At 45.6% G+C, this 16,129-nt stretch overlaps 1 protein-coding gene across 2 annotated transcripts in view; it reads right to left on the bottom strand.

The window, feature by feature from the left end:
* Positions 1-1,211: 1,211 nt before the first annotated feature.
* The window catches only part of AP3B2 (adaptor related protein complex 3 subunit beta 2), a gene marked incomplete at its 5' end in the record, with an annotated part of 35,339 nt that continues 20,421 nt past the window's right edge, over positions 1,212-16,129 (bottom strand). For both annotated transcript variants that reach the window (XM_081337348.1, XM_081337347.1), the window contains 12 exons: positions 1,212-1,660; positions 3,370-3,508; positions 6,059-6,156; positions 7,985-8,069; positions 9,074-9,305; positions 10,008-10,114; positions 10,792-10,867; positions 11,787-11,988; positions 12,186-12,366; positions 13,326-13,437; positions 15,324-15,442; positions 15,537-15,723. In XM_081337348.1, the coding sequence (XP_081193474.1) occupies positions 1,507-1,660; positions 3,370-3,508; positions 6,059-6,156; positions 7,985-8,069; positions 9,074-9,305; positions 10,008-10,114; positions 10,792-10,867; positions 11,787-11,988; positions 12,186-12,366; positions 13,326-13,437; positions 15,324-15,442; positions 15,537-15,723 (1,692 nt within the window). In that variant the 3' untranslated portion in view covers positions 1,212-1,506. The remainder of the gene's footprint in view (positions 1,661-3,369; positions 3,509-6,058; positions 6,157-7,984; positions 8,070-9,073; positions 9,306-10,007; positions 10,115-10,791; positions 10,868-11,786; positions 11,989-12,185; positions 12,367-13,325; positions 13,438-15,323; positions 15,443-15,536; positions 15,724-16,129) is intronic.

Below are 16,129 nucleotides of genomic sequence, written 5' to 3'. Positions count from 1 at the left end.
CCCGCTTTTTTTTCTGCCCTTGCTAGATAACTGCAAGGCATTTAACCTCAGCCAAATACTAATTAAAGGAAAATTGCATTCTTAGGTAGATGCTGAACTATCAACTAGTGACAGATTAAGTGGGGAATGGGAAATTTAAAAGGGTGTCTCGTTAGCAGTGAGTTAAATCTGATCTTGGAAATGTCGCTCTGGAGGAATTCTATAAACCCACCACCTGAAGGCAAATGTGTGTGTCCCAGGATCCAATATATTTGAAGGACGAGAAACAATGGTTGGAAACCGACCAGAGAGAAGCAACCTGGAATTAAGGAGAAACTTCCAGACAGTGAGGACAATTAACCAGTGGAACAGCTTGCCACCAGAAATCCTGGGTGCTCCATCACTGGATATTTTAAAGAAGAGACTACTAAACATTCACCTGTCTGAGAAGGTATAGGTTCTTCTTTTTGAGCAAGGGGCTGGACTAGAAGACCTCCAAGGTCCCTTCCAGCTCTACTCTATGTTGCAGGATCCAATTTGGGTCGGTCACCGGGACCAGAGGTTTAGTCTTCTTGAGTTTTTGGACTTGTGCTGGATCCCATCCTCAGGGAATCTCTACGGGAATGAATAATAATTAAAAGCCTGGGAAAAGGAATGCTGATTTACAACCAGCTTATCAGGTACTTTACTAGATGCTTTGTTTAAAACAAGAGACGGGCAACCATCTTTTAATGACCTGCTAAGCAGCAGAAACTGGTCTGAACATTTGCCTAGCATGAAGCCTACTTCATTTCCCAGACTTGCTCATTTCCTTTCCTTCAGAATTCCTAGAAAGAAAAACTCCCCAAGGCACTCCACAAATTAAATTCCTGTAGTTTTAGCACTTGGCATGATCTTTGCCTCTGCTGTCTTTCTACCCGTTGGGTACCAATGTGCTCTTCCCATGTTAAATAAGTTGTGCACACCTCCAGTCCACAGCAGTTAGGGCAGGTGTCCAAACTTGGCCCTTTTATGACTCGTGGATTTCAACTCCCAGAATTCCTCAGCCAGGCACGCTGGCTGAGGAATTCTGGGAGTTGAAGTCCAGAAGTCATAAAAGGGCCAAGTTTGAAGAACCCTGAGTTAGGGGGATGAATCATGGAATAAAAAGAAGCTTGCTTAAATCCTGCCTTTCTAAATAATTTTTTTTACTACCACCCAAAAGAAGCAATAAAGAGAAGCCAAATCTAAGGAGCCATTTTATTGAACCGTCTCTGCTCATAATAAATAGAGCTGTAGAACAGAAGAATGGAGAGGGCAGAGAAGGGATTTACACAACAAAGGCAGTGGAGTCACAGGGATCTTCCCTGTGTTCTAAACACACACAGACACACACACACTTCTCCAAGCATTGCTTTCCACGTGGACTACAAGTGGACTACATTCGCAACCAACAAACATTGGAGTGTAGGCTTCAGCCAACAGAAGCGTTGGCTAAGATGATTGACATTCCTGGGAGATGAGAGATGGACTCCAATTCCACCTGGATTACTCTTGAGTCAAGGAGTGGATGATGTCTTTCACCAACATGGTACCAATCAACATCTTCTCACTGTTGATGGTAAGTTGGGCCGAGTTGTCTGGCTTCTTCTCCAGCGTGATCAAAATGAGACACCCACCACTCACTGTTTTAGCAGCAAACCTGGCCAGGAGAAAACACCAAGGAAAAAAAACAGCAACAAAAAGCTTAAAGAGTGGCTGCAAATATTGGAATAACGTTCTTAACTAATAGCTTTCTGGATGTGTTAGATGTGAATGTCCATTAAAGTTCCAAGATAGAAACAAGCAAGACGAAGAAAGCCGAAGGTGGCTGGAATAAAGAAATGGGAGTTTTCAAGCTGAGGATGCTCTTAAGTCCAGAAAACCTTAGCTATGGACTCAAAGAAATAAAGAGACGCACCCTGTATCTTCAAGGGAACTGGACCATTTAGGCACAAACCACTCCAGGATATTTCACCTCTTAAGGTTACCAATGTCCTAGCCAGGAAACTGTTGAAGGAAAAGTCTTCATCATGGTTCAGTCCAAGCCGGGGATAAACAACCTGGCAACTGCTTTAGGAAGGTTACAGTTTATTGCAGAGGAGAGCCAGACAGAAAGATGGTTCTAGCAGAAAAAAGACTGAGCACATGTAGCAAAATGGACATCGCCAACAAACTCGGAGGGCTTGGGTATGGTTAGGAGGGCACTTACTTTTCGAGGCTGCCCTACCTATGTTTCCTGGTAAAATACATGGGAAAATCCCATTGGAGGAAAATTCCATTTAGGGTTAGGATTAGGTCACCATGAACTCATACAGCAAAATGGACATTGCCAACAAACTCGGAGTGCTTAGGTTATGGTTAGGAGGGCACTTACCTTTCTAGGCTGCCCTATCTATGTTTCCTGGTAAAATACATGGGAAATCCCATTGGAGGAAAATTCCACTTAGGGTTAGGTCACCATGAACTCATAGAGCAAAATGGACATCGCCAACAAATTTGAAGTGCTTAGGTATGGTTAGGAGGGCACTAACCTTTCTAGGCTGCCCTATCTATGTTTCCTGGTAAAATACATGGGAAAATCCCATTGGAGGAAAATTCCACTTAGGATTAGGGTTAGGTCACCAAGAACTGATAGGGCAAAATGGACAGGAAGCTGTTGGACAGGAAAATCCCATTGGAGGAAAATCCCACTATATGTTGAGACTACAACTCCCACAATGCCAACTGGGAATTCTAAAAATTGGGAAGTACCTAGTGGAAGGCCGTTTTTATTTATTTATTTTTATTTATTAGATTTTTGTTATCCTGCCTTTATTATTTTTACAAGCAACTCAATTGGACGAACATATTTAATCCTCCTCCCTCCTCCTATTTCCCCCATAGCAACAACCTGTAAGGTGAGTTGGGCTGAGAGTGAGTGACTGGCCCAAAGTCACCCAGCCGGCTTCCATGCCCAAAGTGGCACTAGAATTCACTGTCTCCTGGTGATTGGCTAAAAGTCACCCACCCATCCTAAGGTGGGAGTAGAACTCAGTCCCTTGCTTTCTACCCTGATGCCTTAACCACTAGACCAGGGGTAGGCAACCTCGGCTCTTTTACGACTCATGGACTTCAACTCCCAGAATTCCTGAGCCTGCTGGCTCAGGAATTCTGGGAGTTGAAGTCCATGAGTCGTAAAAGAGCCGAGGTTGCCTACCCCTGCACTAGAACAAGCTGCTCTTTAGTTCAAAATCTTTAGCAAAATAGTGAGATGTCCAGATGTGCTTCCAAAGAGAGGATCTGCAATGGATCCAAGGAATCTCTCCTTTCAAGGGAGGATCCAATAAAGGCCGCCAGGAGGACTAGGAAAAACAGCAACCATTTCTTCACCTGTACTCTTTGTCCGAACCGCAGGGCACACGGCTCACGTTAGCAGCCGCTGTCACCTTTTGCACAATCACGTGGTCATTCTGACAGGAGTCAGGTAGAGTCAGCTTCTCTGTGATTTCACTCATCCCTGTTAGCTTCCCTGGAGGTTAGAAAAGACAAAAGCAGTAACAATTCAAGCAAGGTCACTTTTTTTTTAAGTGCCACTGCAACTTGAATCGTCACTAAGTGAACGGCTGTGAGCTGAGGACTTACCTGTGAAATGATCTCCCTTCATGGACTAATATATTTCAAAGTGGATACCAACTTGTGCAGGTGTGGGCAACTATGCCAATTTTATGAACCGTGGACTTCAGCTCCCAGAATTCCTGAGTCAGCATGGCTGGCTAGGGAATTCTGGGAGTTGAAGTCCATAGGTCGTAAAGGTGCCATTGTTGCTCACCCCAGATCGTGTCTAAGTCAAACTAGGACTGGGAGGCCTACATTGAAATCCAACCTTCGCTATGGAAAAGTCATTTTAGGTCAATTGCTGTCCTTTAATCCAACCTTTCTCACACAGTTGTCGTGATTGGAACAACTCAGAAGGAAAGACAGATGTAAGTCAAGCAAGCAAACAATTCTAGCTTACTCCTTTTGCCACGTTATGTACAGAATCCAAGATGGTGCTTCCCTGTGGTTTAGCTAAATGAAAGATATCGATTAAGGCTCTCCAAAGTGAGGTGGAACCCAGTGCAAGCCGAAAGCATGTCTGAACGTGCAGACTCTTGCGGAGTATATTCAACTCGCTGGAGAGTTGTGCATTTTCAACGCTAACTAAGTGGAGAGCCTCAAATGTCAGGAACCTTTTTTTCAATATCAAGCACCACTTCCAGAATTAGTATTTTTATTGGCCACAAGAACGAGCAACTTAAGAAAATAGGTTAATAGGTTAATTACTGGAGCCCGCTTTGCAGGAACTGGAGGGCTGATCTGGGAGATGGGTGTGATGTTCCCATGCCAAGAGGTGCTTCATGGGGGCATGCAGGAAGTCTGGTGCTCAACAGCAGCCCAGGAAGTGCCAAGGGACCTGTCCAAGACACAGGAAGAGTGGCTGGGATGGAGGCACAGCAAGGGGCTCAAAGCCCAACCCCGCATCCCTCTCAGAAGGGAAACTGCTTGGGGCGAGAAGCAGGGTATACAAGACATGCAGAGGTAGGCAGAGAGAAGGGACAACACTGCTGGAAGCCTTAGACTGGATTCACACAGTCCACTAGATGTGTGGACTTCCAACTCCCAGCATGGAGAATTCTGGGAATTGAAGTGCACAGGCCTTACAAGTTGCCAAGGTTGAACGCTCCTGCACTGGGCCATGTTACCTTGATAAACCAGAACTGGCTGGATTCAGACATGTTAAAATCCAAAAACAGGCAAGCATATTATGGCACGGTGTCCTGGGTGTGCAGTCACACGATCAAACTTTGGAGGCTTGGCAACAGTGCCAAATTCACGGCTGCTTGCAGCATCCCAGAGTCAGGTTTTATGACAGCTTTGCCAATTCTGAAAGTTTCTTCCAGTTTTCGGCAAAACCGCACCCAGGATGGACCATTGGTTTGCTAATGACAGCATCCAGGTCCTGGTTATCCCAAAGGTGCTTTTTCAAAAGGTGGCTGGACCTTGTTTTTCCTCGACGTTTCGCTTCTCATCCAAGAAGCTTCTTCGGTTCTGACTGAGGCAGGAAAGGGTGTCCAAGGGAGAAGCCATCCTACTTCCAGGAAGAGCGAAAGGGTGGGGTCAGCCTGTTTGGAAAGCAGTGCCTATGCTTAGGGCCAGAAAGGAAGGGAGGCAGGAGAACAGCAAGGCTTTTGGCCAGCAAGGTAGAAAGAGAAAGAGTGAACATCAGAGGAAGCACAGCTGGCACTGTGGCCGAAGGAGCAGAGAGGGGTAGCATCTGTGGCTGGCACTTACCCACGCCCGTCCTTAACAGATGCTCTATGAAAAAAAAAGGGGGAGAATGCACAAGGCAGCAGAAGAGAACAGAGCACAACAATTAGCACCAGCATAATCCAGGGATGCTGTCCCTACAGCCAAGCAGGGCAGGAGGAGAAGACGAGGAGTCTTGAACGACATTCTCCTTCTGGGGAAGGAAGCTTCTCTCTCTCCCACGTCTCTGCTATTCAGGGAAGGGCGATGCCCAGAGTAAATTCAAAAGAAGCTTAGGAGAAAGAGAAGGTGGTAGGGGTAGCTGGAGGACAGATGAATAGGCCTCAACAAAGAAAGGGGATCTATCTATCGGCGGGCTTGCAGAATACGGTTTTAAAAATGTGCCAGGGCACATAGAAATCGGGCGACACTTCGATGCTGGCCACCATCTTGATGTTTTTGACCACACCCTGCAGACACCTCTACCTCATCTACCTGTTTCTTCGGAGGTCAATTGCCCATGATTTTTTTCTCCCAAGAAAGTCGGAGCAAATTCTCAGAGTGGTGAAAAATAAAGTCAGCCCTATTTCAAGAGGTTGGGTTCTGGCACTTGGTCCCGAATGGGCTGCCCACAGGAAGAATTGCTATGAAGCTGGAGCAAGCCACGAAGAATTAAACATGGACCTCCTTTAGTATAGGTGGTTCTCTTCTAAGCTAGCCTGGGATCCTGTTTATGTGAACTGCCTGAAATCTAGGCCTTACCCTGTTTCTCCTACCCCCCAAACTCACTTACCTTGCTCCTTCTTAAATTCGTTTTCGCTCATGAAGACTGGAGCCATAAGCTCCCCGACTGGGGCCTGGATGGACAGGTAAAACTGGCGAGTAGGTGTGCTGGAGACAGAAACACAGCAGCCAAACTGAGCTAGCATTTACAACAGGGGTCTTCAGACTTGGCCCTTTTATGACTTGTGGACTTCAACTCCCAGAATTCCTCAGCCACGCACAATGGCTGAGGAATTCTGGGAGTTGAAGTCCACAAGTCATAAAAGGGCCACATTTGAAGACCCCTGATTTACAGTGTCTAGAGAAGTGAAATTATTTGCAAAACCATCACTAAGATCCTGCAATTTGTCTCTTACAACAGCTTGTTTACCCTTCCTTTTTCTTTCTACTGGTTTCCTACTGCCACATTTAAAATTCTTTTATCCTGTTGGTTATTTTAGAAAGGGGAAATTCTCTGTACATTCCTTTCCAGTAAGGATGTTTCCTTTAAGTCAATGTTTCCAAACTGGAAGACATGGAGATGGATGAAGTCACAGCCAGAATTCTCCAGCCAGCACGGTCTCCTTGGCTGAACATTCTGGGAGTTGAGGTCTACATCGTGGAATAAAGAAACACTAGCTTTGATTCAAAATTATGTCTGCAATGGCACACCTCAGTCAGTATTTTGCTGCTTTTTTCGACAGCACTTAAAGCTCACACCTGCTTCTGGACAATCATAAGATTTGGTCACCATACAAGCAGTTCTTCAAGACAGATCTAATTTTCCCAGGCCACATCTTACCAGCTGAGATTTTAAACCTTCCCTTCTATCACTTTCTCAAAAGCCCATTTCATAAAAAGCAATATTTAAACCATAAACCTAAAGGGAGAGCTGAGTCATGAATGCTGCTTTATTGATGCTTTGTTTTCCCAACGTCCCTAGGCTTATTATGATTCAGCTTGTGACTCAGCATGCAAAGAGGACAAACCTTTGAACCTGGGCCTGTCAAGAGAAGACAAATGCAGCGCTGGCAAAGAAAGCTGAAAAAATGACAATATGTGACCTGTTGACCATTTCGGATACAGGCCAGCACAGCAGCTAAGCTCTTGTGACAGTCTTATGATCCAGAGGTTTTCAACATGTCAGCCAAGGGTAACCGTTTCTGTGTGAATGGCTGCTTTAACCAATATTGTTGTAGACTCTGAATAAAGGAAAATGTGCATGGGATTTTTCCATGCTCAAAGCAAAACATCAACCTCAGGTGTGACTTTGTTTGGGATGACACAGATCCCATGAATATTTTCAGAAAATCAAAGGTGGGTGACTTCCAGCCAGAGCAGCAGATATCCAGTTATAGCAGGGACAGGTGCATCATTCGAAAATTTGAAGCATGAGATTTGGAACAGGTGGTCCCAGAGAAAATTTATCTACATGGTCGCAAAGCATCTACACCAACTTGATATAATCAATCAACTTTGTGATGGGGCTCACTTCTGAGGGCAATCACGATGAGCATGCCAGTAACATCCTCTCTACACTGCAAATGTGTCTACTAGCAGCCCTTCAATGATGGTTGAGCCCTCCTTTGGATTGTAACTGTGGGATTCATCCCCATCACAGTTGGTGATGGCCATCCATTTTTAGTTCAGGACTAGACAAACTTGTGGGGGATTGCGCCTTCAATGGCTACAAGTCTGACAGCTTGGTTGCCATCTCCACAATCGCCATAAACTGTTGGAGGGCAGGCCTGGAAATCTGTCATTACCTTTCTTCTCCTCTCCCCACAAACTTCCTAAATCCACGTGTTTGGCATCTGTAGGACGCTGAAAGTGGGGCTGGATAAGTTCTTGATCTCTTGCAGCAGGACTCCTCCTCCTGTTCTTCTGTCTTGACCGTTGTATAGGAAGTTGTGAAAAGCACAACGCTGCAGCAAAATGAACTAGAGCCGGTACTCACCACAACTGGAAACTGGCCACCTGGGTAGAGTCACAGAAGTCTATGCCCATCACCACACTGACCGTTTCGCCGGGGGCCAGAGACTCTGCAAGCACAGGAAAAAAGAGGCAGAGAAGGAGGGTTAGGGGAGCAATTGTCCACACCTCTACCAGATCAGGACAACAAAAGAGATTTCCTCAGCTCTCAAACAGCATGGAATGAGAAGCGTCCAAGGGCCAGGAGTGATCCTAAATACACTGGACAGCTGCATTTCTTGTCAACAGATTAAACACATTGACTACAATACTACTTTCTCCAATCTGGGGTTGTCCATGCTCCACCCAAATGAGAAATGCTGGGAACTGGAGTTCCAGTCAACTAGAGTGTGACAGGTTATGGACGGGCCCTTTCACAAGCTGGGCCAAATGATCAGTGCTGAGAGAAGAGAATATTTGTAGCTCAAATTGAACTGTGGGATCCTTGGTGCTCTCTGAGCTTGGTTATTTTCTTTCATTACCAAATGAAGATATCACCTAATTTGGTCATGAAAGGTCTGCAAGAAAACAACTGAGCTGAGAAAGCATGAAGAATCCACAGTTCTCCTCCTCCTTTTTCCTCCACTGCTTTTTTCTTCTCCTCCACTCTGCAGACCCCACTCCCTTTAGCCCTGATGATGTTACCTAGTTGAGTCATGAAAGGTCTGCAAGAAAAAAACCAAGCTCAGAGAGCACTAAGGACTCCATAGTCTTCTGCCTCCTCCTCCTCCAACTCTGCAAACCCCCCTCCCTTCTAGACCTGATGATGTTACCTAGCTGGGTTGTGAAACATCTGTAAGAAAACAACCACGCTCAAAGAACACCAAGGACTCCACAGTCCTCCTCCTCCTCTACTCTGTAAACCCCCTCCCTTCTAGCCCTGATGATGTTACCTAGTTGGGTCGTGAAACGTCTGCAAGAAAACCACCAGATTCAGACAGCACCAAGGACCCCTGAGCTACAAATATTCTCTTCTATCAGTGTCAGTATCCACCGGGCTCACCTGAAGATGCCTCCTTCCCAACACTGTTCACCACTCATCCCAGAAAGAGCGTTACGCACACATGCCCCGTACCAATCTCCTTGAACTCCTGGATACGCATGCCTGAGAGAAGTTTGGGCTCAGTCACACGGATATTTTTCACTTCAGCTGCCATGTTATTGGAGATCTGGATCTGCACAGCTACCATGCAGGGATCAGGAGCAAAAGGTTGCCGGCTGAAATAGTATTCAACCGACAGTCCTTCCCCAGTCATGCGATGCAGCAGCTCATATTTCTTCACTGTCCCAAAGACGGGACCGATCATCTACAGATGGAAGAGCAAAAGAAGAAGAAAAACAAGTTGACGCAATCGAATGGGAAGACGGGCAAGGAGACAGGTGGAAATTAAAGACAGCTCTCTTCAGGAACTACTACATTTCTAAGGATAAAAGTAATGATCCAGTTGATTTGGGGAGAAATCTATCTCCTTTTAGAGATGTAGTAGCACCTAGTTACAATCAGGAGCTACAAGCAAAGGAAGCCTCCAAAAGGACCCTCAGCAGCTCACTAGGGTTTCAAGCAGATGTTCTTCCCAGTCTTATTTGCTATGGATTGAACCTGGGGTAAGCAAGGTCTTAACACTGAGGTCTCTCTCTCTTTTTTTTGGCGCATTTCAGATCATGGATTCCACACCCAAGAATTAATTTTCTAACAAGCCAAGCAGAAAAAGCATTATACCTGTAATATCCAGGCACAGAATTATCATAACTTAGGCTTTTCTTGCAGCCAAATCAACAAAAGAAGAGCAATGCATAATGGTTAGTACGTTGCGGTAAATCTTGAGAATTCAAATTCTAAGATCCGATCAGCTACCCAGTTCTACTCTGATCCATGTTTTAAAAGCAAGCTCTATCTCACAAGTGTATTGAGGGGACTGTAAATAGTCGGATACCACATTTGCTGCTTTGAGATTATTAATAGCATTTAATTTCTCCCTTTCCAAACAAGAATCACAGGGATCACTCACAGCTGTAGTTAGAGAAGAGTCAGTCAAGGTGAGTCCTTCAAGATCGGTTACGAGGCTAGTGGAGAGAACTGGGCTGGTGGTGACTGGCTGCAAAGTTGGGGGTGTGACTGTGGGTTGAAGAAAGAGAAAACCAAGAATCCATATTGTATACTTCAAGACTGATGTAAAAGTTGAAGGGAAAAATAATGGAAACTAGACAACTCATGGTTGAGCACGAAAACAGCTTAGAATAAAGGGGTCAGTCAATGCAAGCTGGATACAGTACATGTCAGCACCATGGACAGATCTCATAATTTAGATAGCCATGAATAGCCATTCTTAAATTGCTATTGGGGCATCAAAACATAGTTGAGTAGATAATAGTCAGCCATGGATATGTTATAGGTCAGGGGTCTTCCACTGGTGGACTTCAACTCCCAGAATTCCTCAGCCAGCATGCCTGGCTGAGGAATTCTGGGAGTTGAAGTCCACCAGTCATAAAAGGGCCAAGTTTGAAGATCCCTGTTATAGGTCCATATGAAGGTGTGGGATGTGACTGTGTAATTAAATACTTCTGCATCAGGAGTGGTTGATCCACTAAGCTAAGGGTCTCCGAACTTGGCAACTTTAAGACTTGTGGACTTCCAACTCCCAGAATTCCCCAGCCAGACTACAGACAACGTGATTGAAAAGTAATCAAAGGTACCCCAAGGGAATAGTCCTAGAGAAGGATTAAGAGAAAGATTGAGAAGCAGAGAAAGATTAGAGGGAGGCTCAAAGGAAGGGCTGTGTGTGGGATGCTCACAGTCATCCAGGTCAAGCAGAGAGATCTCCTTTGATCCTTTTTTGGGTGCTTTAGGCAGTGGCTTGCTGCTGGAAAGCTGAAAGAGAAAAAGCCAAAAGGAAACAAAAATTAAAAAGCAGATGCCAGAGATAGAGCTGAAACTCCATACAATCCTGGTGGGACTGAGGACTGCAAAGGCTCTGAACAACAAACAAAATTTGATTAATCCAGAGATGTGCTCAATCAGAGAGTTCAATGACATATTTTAAATTTTATTTATTTATATCTCACCTTTATTATTTTTATAAATAACGCATAAAATGCTCCCTTCTCCTCCTATCTTCCCCATAGCTCAACCCTGTGAGGTAGGTTGAGCTGAGACATGGACTGGCCCAGTCACCCACCCAGCTTTCATGCTGAAGGTGGGACTAGAACTCAGTCTCCTGGTGATTGGCCAAAAGTCACCCTGCTGACTTTCATGCTGAAGGTGGGACTAGAACTCTCAGTCTCCTGGTGATTGGCCAAAAGTCACCCTGCTGACTTTCATGCTGAAGGTGGGACTAGAACTCTCAGTCTCCTGGTGATTGGCCAAAAGTCACCCTGCTGACTTTCATGCTGAAGGTGGGACTAGAACTCTCAGTCTCCTGGTGATTGGCCAAAAGTCACCCTGCTGACTTTCATGCTGAAGGTGGGACTAGAACTCTCAGTCTCCTGGTGATTGGCCAAAAGTCACCCTGCTGACTTTCATGCTGAAGGTGGGACTAGAACTCTCAGTCTCCTGGTGATTGGCCAAAAGTCACCCTGATGACTTTCATGCTGAAGGTGGGACTAGAACTCTCAGTCTCCTGGTGATTGGCCAAAAGTCACCCTGCTGACTTTCATGACTGAGACAAGACTAGAACTCTCCCGTTTTCTAGCTTAGTGTCTTCACCACCAGACCAAATTGCTCTTTTGTGAACCTGGTGCCCACATTTTTCATCAACACCCCCCCCCCCCGCCAACTTCTCGCTGCTCACCAGCTTTTTCTTCTTCGACTCCTCGGGATGTGATTCCTCCAGTTCGGAGTCAGATTCCGATTCGGTTGAGCTACTTTCAGACAAACTGTCCTCTTCGGATGAGGAGGTCGAGTCCTCTTTTTCTCCCCGGGGGGATAGTTTTTTCTTGCTCCTTTCCTTTTCTCCTCCTCCTCCTCCTCCTCCTTCTTCCTCTTCCTCCTCACTGGCATTCAGAGGAAAGAAATGGAGAACTGAAATTTGGGTTGTCTCCTTGTTTCTTCTGGAGATGGTGGATGCCTTTTCCGAGTTCGCACTGCCGTCTCATTGGCTCACCTGCATTTTTGCCCAGGTGGCAGTGGCGGCCTCCCAAACTATGCCCGTTGGTCTGTACCCACGGCCAGCCTCAGCTAGTGACTCTACCTGCCAGCGCTCTCCAGCAGACCTTTCTGGGGAACTTCCTTCTTCTTTTTCTTCTTCTTCTTCTTCTCTTCCTCCTCCTCCTCTTCCGACTGGTCTTCACTCTCTTCTTCATCCTCTTCTTCACTGCCAGATCCCGATCCACTCTCCGTTCCACTTTCAGATCCGCTCATGGTCTCAGGCTCTGCCAGCAAAAAGAAGAGGTTAAGGAGTTTGAAGTTAGAGATGTTCTCCGCCTAGAGTATTATTTATTAAAATAATGGCAAGATTTTTTTAAAAACAATCCGATTCCATAAATAAATACCCGGCCCCTGGTTTCCTTTACAGGAACTCTTGACTTCCTGCAATTATGGTTGTAAACGGTGACGGTCATTATGAAGGTTACCATGTGACCACACCTAATTTTATAGTCTTTTTTTTGCCACGGCTGCTAAGCAAACGTGGCAGTTACAGTAAGTGGACCTGCTGTTTGCCATGGACATTTTTTCCTGAAAAGAGGAAGTAAATGCCAGTTTCTAGCAAAAATGCCATAAATCCTGGCCACATGACGGTGGGATGCTCTACATGGCCATTAATGTGGGCCGGTTGCCAAGCCTTCAAAATGGGGTCATGTGACTGTGAAGGGGGTGGTGGGGTCCTGCAGGTGTCATAACTTTGCATCCAAGTTGTAAGCCGCTTTTTCACGGATTGTTGTTACACGTAGTCCTCAATTTACAGCAGCTTATTTAATGACTGTTCGAAATTAAAAAAGTTAAACCAAAAAAATTGACTTATGACCGTTTTTGACACTTATGACCATAGCAGAATCACATGATCAAAATTTAGAACTTGGCAACTGATTCGTATTTACGACGTTTGCAGCGTCCCGGAGTCACGTGATCCCCCTTTTTGTGACCTTCCGACAAGCAAAGTCAATGGGGAAGTTACAAACTTAACAACTGCACGGATTCATTGAACAACTGCTAGAAGAAAGGTCACATGAGGCAAAACCCACTTAACATCTCTCCCTCTTAGCCACGGAAACTTTGGGCTCCACTGTGGCCATAAATCAAGGACAACTTGTACTTCAGACAGATGCCAGGTGACTAGTCGTAAGCCGAGGACTTCTTGCGGTCAGTTGAAGATCTCCTCCGCCATTCTCACCACTGTCAGCAGATTCCGTCGCTCCGGATTCCCCCTCTGAATCCGAGTAGAATGGCTTCTCCACCTTCTCCTTCCTCTTCTCACGACCGGTGCACTTGGTCCATTCCGGGACCTGGATGGAGCCATGAGGTAGGAAACATGTGCCTCATTGAACTGAGTACATCAAAAACCTACTACACAGAGGAGTGAAGAGAACAAGACTCGAACGCCAGGGACTGAGCTCGGTTTCACCGCAGTGGATTCCCTGCACAACTGTTACTTCGGTGCAAACGAATCAGCATGCAGGAGAGGAGCATTCAAGTGGCATATCTTTTGTTGCAGCTGATAGTGCATGTGTGCCGAGAGGAAAGACGCATGCATCCTCATCGGACGGGTCTAGAAGATGTTCATGGGATGCATCCCTCCAGAGTGTCAGCTAAGGTGGATCTGAGTGATGGGGCAGAGAAGATTGCGTATTTCTGCAGATCATCAGCGTGACACCCATGCACTAATAGCTGCGCGGCAGGATCTCTGAACAGCCATAATTCAGTGAAATTACAATTTAGTGGCCTGTAGGACAGCAAACACGGCATGCAACGGACCAAATTCGCACAACAAAACCTACACCCAGTAACAAACGTGATTCAATCCACCCTGCATTTAATGGACATTCGTGAAGATCTGGAGATTTCCGCCCTCCACCTCGTCCATTAAAATGAGATTTCATTACACCTGAAAAGCCGGCGTGTTCAGAGTCCAGTTCAAATTATGCATCAAGGAGGAAAATCCTGAGTTTCTCCTGATGCTGCTGAACAGCAATTCCCAGCAATGATCACCTTGGCAGGACTAGCATCCGTTCAAATCCCCCAAATCTCATCCCACCATCTCCTAGCCTAGTTCTTTTAACTCGGGGGGGGGGGGGTGTTCTCCAAACTTGGCAACTTTATGGCTTGTGGATTTCAACTCCCAGAATTCCATGCAGGCTGGAGAATTCCGGGGTGAAGTCCACAAGTCTTAAAGTTGCAAGTGTGGAGACCCCTGTTTTAACTGCCCAGGATAGATTTTTGACCTGCAGCCACTGTTGAAAGGTTATCTCGGCCCATCTATCTTGTGTGTCATAATTTAGATCAGAGGTGTCCAATCTTGGCGACTTTAAGACTTGTGGACTTCAACTCCCAGAATTCTAACACCGAACTGAAGAAGCTTCTCGGATAAGAAGCAAAACGTCTTCAAGGAAAAAACAAAGAAAAGTCCAATTGCCTTTTGAAAAAGCACCTTTGTGACAACCATGACCTAGATCAGGGGTCTGCAGCCTTGACAACTTGAAGACTTGTGGACTTCAGCTCCCAGAATTCCTCAGCCGGCTGAGGAATTCTGGGAGCTGAAATCCACAAGTCTTCAAGTTGTCAAGGTTGCAGACCCCTGACCTAGATGACTCAGAATCTCTATAGATATCCTCTCTGATCTGCTATGAGAATGGAAATGTGGAACGCCTTGACTAAGAGAGATCCTGTAGCTTTTATAATAATATTTTCAAAATAAATCCACAAGCTAAATCCGGGTTTTTTAGTCCATCAAAAGTACCGGTATTTTCAAAATTTGGGATTGAAGTCCTAACTAGCACACAGTCAGAGATGCACAGCACAAGGGAGAGAAGCTGGAAGAGGAGGAGGAGAATGGAAAAGCGTAAACTATCACTGCACACACAAGCACCACCTCTTTGGGTCCACCCAGTAGCCCAATGTAGCTTCCTCTACGATCAATGGAGTCTTCCTAAAAAAATAAGCATGGGGTGTAGGAACCGACCTTTCATCAAAACAGAACAATACACACCACTGGACATTGCAAGGACAGTCAGCTGTAGAAGATACGGTGGCCTCATCTACCACATGGCTCTTGTACAAGTCAAAGGCTGGATCATTGACATATTGACACCCAATATTTTCATAATATCAATGAGCAGAACCGGCTGCAAGGATCCCCACATCCCATCATCAGTAAAGAGAAGGCTAGTCCTACCTCCACGTTGCGCACAGACGGATCTGGAGCTTCACTTGGCCAGTCGGGAAGCTCCTGGTAGCCCACCGCTTTTGCATTCAAGAGATGTGAAAGGGAACCCAACTGGAAGTGGTCACGATCTGCAAGGAAGAAGCAATCGGCAAAGTCCACCCCGTTCTGAAGGTCGTGCCCCCACGGTCCTTCAGTGGTTCCCGTGCTTTGGTCACACCTTACCTTTGAAAGAGGACTCCAAAATGGGAGCAGGCTTTTGTGCCAGGAAAAGCTTTTTGGCATACTTGCTGAGGGCACCGCTCTTCTCAGTGGGTACAATGAGCTGGCGGATGAAACGGGCACGGTCCCGAATGTCATAGTTCTGATCGTACTTGGCCAAATTCAGCACATACTGAGTCAGCAGCTTACTCTGTAGGTGCCATAGTGACGTGGCAGACAACAAAAAAGATGAAGTGATGGGTCAGTCTCAAATTACTAGCTGGGCATTTTGGGGACAATTCCTGGCAATGTCTTAATACCAAAGGGCAGTTGCATGGAGATTTCAATTACATTCATAAATACAATAAATAAAATTAAAGAATAGGAAAGGGCAAGTTAGAAGATCTTCCAATTGTAAAATATATTAATTCTGTCTCTTCCATGAATATACACATCACTCGGAATATTACAAGGAAATTGTTTTATATCGTTGGAACCTGGATTTTATTTGTTTCTTCCAGCTCGTAATAGCTGAACTCTCCATCTGGAATTCTTTTGACTTTATTTTTAAATATATATGCCCCCTCCCCTCCACTTGCAAGGATCTCTGGCTTTGT

This window comes from Vipera berus (genome assembly GCF_964194415.1).
Source record: "Vipera berus genome assembly, chromosome: 12".
NCBI lineage: Eukaryota > Metazoa > Chordata > Lepidosauria > Squamata > Viperidae > Vipera > Vipera berus.
Note: the sequence above shows the minus strand (reverse complement) of the source record. Positions and strands in the feature narration are given on the sequence as shown.